At 43.2% G+C, this 2262-nt stretch overlaps 1 protein-coding gene across 1 annotated transcript; it reads right to left on the bottom strand.

Annotated features, from left to right (window-relative positions):
• Positions 1-260: 260 nt before the first annotated feature.
• LOC123346533 (olfactory receptor 1009-like) lies at positions 261-1193 on the bottom strand. Its single transcript, XM_044983985.1, has one exon. It carries the CDS (start codon positions 1191-1193, stop codon positions 261-263), a length of 933 nt encoding a protein of 310 aa, XP_044839920.1.
• Between the last annotated feature and the right edge of the window lie 1069 nt (positions 1194-2262).

Below are 2262 nucleotides of genomic sequence, written 5' to 3'. Positions count from 1 at the left end.
AAAATGTGCATGAATGCCTCTAGACTCTGGTGCTTCTAGCATGCAACCTACATGTAGACCCAGGATACTGTCCCCCTTGCTCCAGTGTCTCTTCTACGCAATGTGGGTGTGGCCTGCTGAGTTTAATGGAACCACATTGATTAAGACAAGCTGAGGCTTTGGCCCAAAGCGTCAGATATCTGAGCTGAGAATCTCCCAAACACATGTTATTCTCAGTTCAATTCCCCTTTATTTTATTTATTTTTAAAAAAAGATTGACACTACTTGAGAAATTTGAATTTCTGAAACATTTTGCCTATAGCTGTTTTCACCTCCTTGTTTTTCAGGCTGTAGATGATGGGGTTTAACATGGGGGTCAAGATGCTGTACTGGATGGAGAACATTTCATCCAGAACCACAGAGGAGACCGAGCTGGGTTTTGTGTACTGGAGAAAACCTGTCAGGAAGAATAAGCCAACCACAATCAGGTGGGAGCTGCAGGTGGAGAAGGCTTTACACCTGCCCTCCGCAGAGCGTATCCTCAGGATGGTGAAGATGATGTGAATGTAGGAGATCAGGGTGAGGAGGAAGGAGCTTGATGCAAATATCACAGCAGAAGTAAGAAGCAGCACTTGATTGGTGAGCCTCTCACTGCAGGCCAGTTGTAACAGAGGAGGGAGCTCACAGCTGAAATGGTTGATTTGACTGGGCCCACAGAAATGCAACTTGAGGGCAAAAACTGTGTTAAGTAGGGCATGGAAGAACCCTATTGCCCATGCACCACTCACCAGCTGAACACAGATCCCTTTGCTCATTCTCTCCAAGTAACGCAATGGGTCACAGATGGCAGCGTAGCGATCATAAGCCATCGCTGAGAGAATAAAAATTTCAGTAGTAGCCAGCTGCAAAATGAAGAACATCTGTGCAATGCAGCTATTGACAGAAATAGTTTTGTGCTCTGCTAGGAAATGCACCAACATATTAGGGACAATGGCTGAGGAATAGCAGATATCAACAAAGGATAAATGAGACAGGAAGAAGTACATTGGGGTATGAAGGTGAGGATCAGCCCTTATCACCACCATGATCACCATGTTTGCCAAAAGCGTGATTAGGTAGACAACTAAAAACACCAGGAAGAGAAAAATCTGCATCTGTGGGTCATTGGAAAGTCCCAGGATAATAAATTCAGTCACTTCGGTTTGATTTCCCATGGATCCTTACTCAGGAAAACTGACCTGTCAGACTGGAAACAAAATAAAATTAACACACAAATAAATTTAAATGGCCTGTGGAGATCATCTGATCAGTAGGATGAATGTAAAGAGGCCTACTACATCCTATAAAATGTGTTTTTAAAATAGAAAAAAAAATGAGCTAGATGCAGAAAAGGACTTTGGCACCAAACTACTCCTTTAGTTCCCTAAATGAAAGGATAAGACCCCATTGGTACTCACAGAAACACTGTTCAGCTGTGATATTGGGATAGTTGGACATAGAGCTCCCTCGTTCTCTCCTGTTGAAGCTGCTCCACTGTGGTTAAATAATAAAAGAACTTTGGAGCAGAGGGACTGGATCCTTGGCCTCCTGCATCTGGAGGTGAATGGCCTAACCACCAGGATATAGAGTCACCCTTGCTGTCTCTGTCTAGCCTAATATCTCTTTCATCAGTCCCATTAACTTCAATAGAGCTATGGCTGAGTTACAGCAGCTGGAGATTTGGCCCATTGATGCCTATGGAGCTATGGCTGATGCACACCAGCATGGGATCTGGCCAATTCTATAAATACTCTACAAGAACTACAGAATGTAATATCTGTAGAATCTTATTGGATTGATCCCTATTAAAATGTCTAGAGTTCTAGAAGAGGAAGAAACCTCTGAGGCCTAGAAATTTTGGGTTTCCACCCAACAGGGTATAGCCTGTCAACCCAAACCAGTATGGAGAATATGGCATTCATAATAATTATCAATTACCTCTAAAGTGGGCCTCAGAAGACTGTATCTGGATGACAGCCTCCTCCCCAGCAGAGTGTTTAGTGTGGAGGTGGGCAACCTCATGTATCATGCAACTGTCCAAACAACCAGAGATCATTTCTGACAACAGAGTGAAAACGATTTGTCTTATAAACCACAAAGTGATCTGTGGTTGTCTTTTAGCAAAACCAGAAGAGAGAGCCTAGAGAAAAGAAAATGCTCCAACACTGGAAGGAGAGAAATGACACCACCAAGAAAGAAACGACCAAGCATAGACTCACTGCACAACTGAGAGCTTTATTCCAA

Source organism: Mauremys mutica, chromosome 12 (assembly GCF_020497125.1).
Source record: "Mauremys mutica isolate MM-2020 ecotype Southern chromosome 12, ASM2049712v1, whole genome shotgun sequence".
NCBI classification, from domain to species: Eukaryota; Metazoa; Chordata; order Testudines; family Geoemydidae; genus Mauremys; species Mauremys mutica.
Note: the sequence above shows the minus strand (reverse complement) of the source record. Positions and strands in the feature narration are given on the sequence as shown.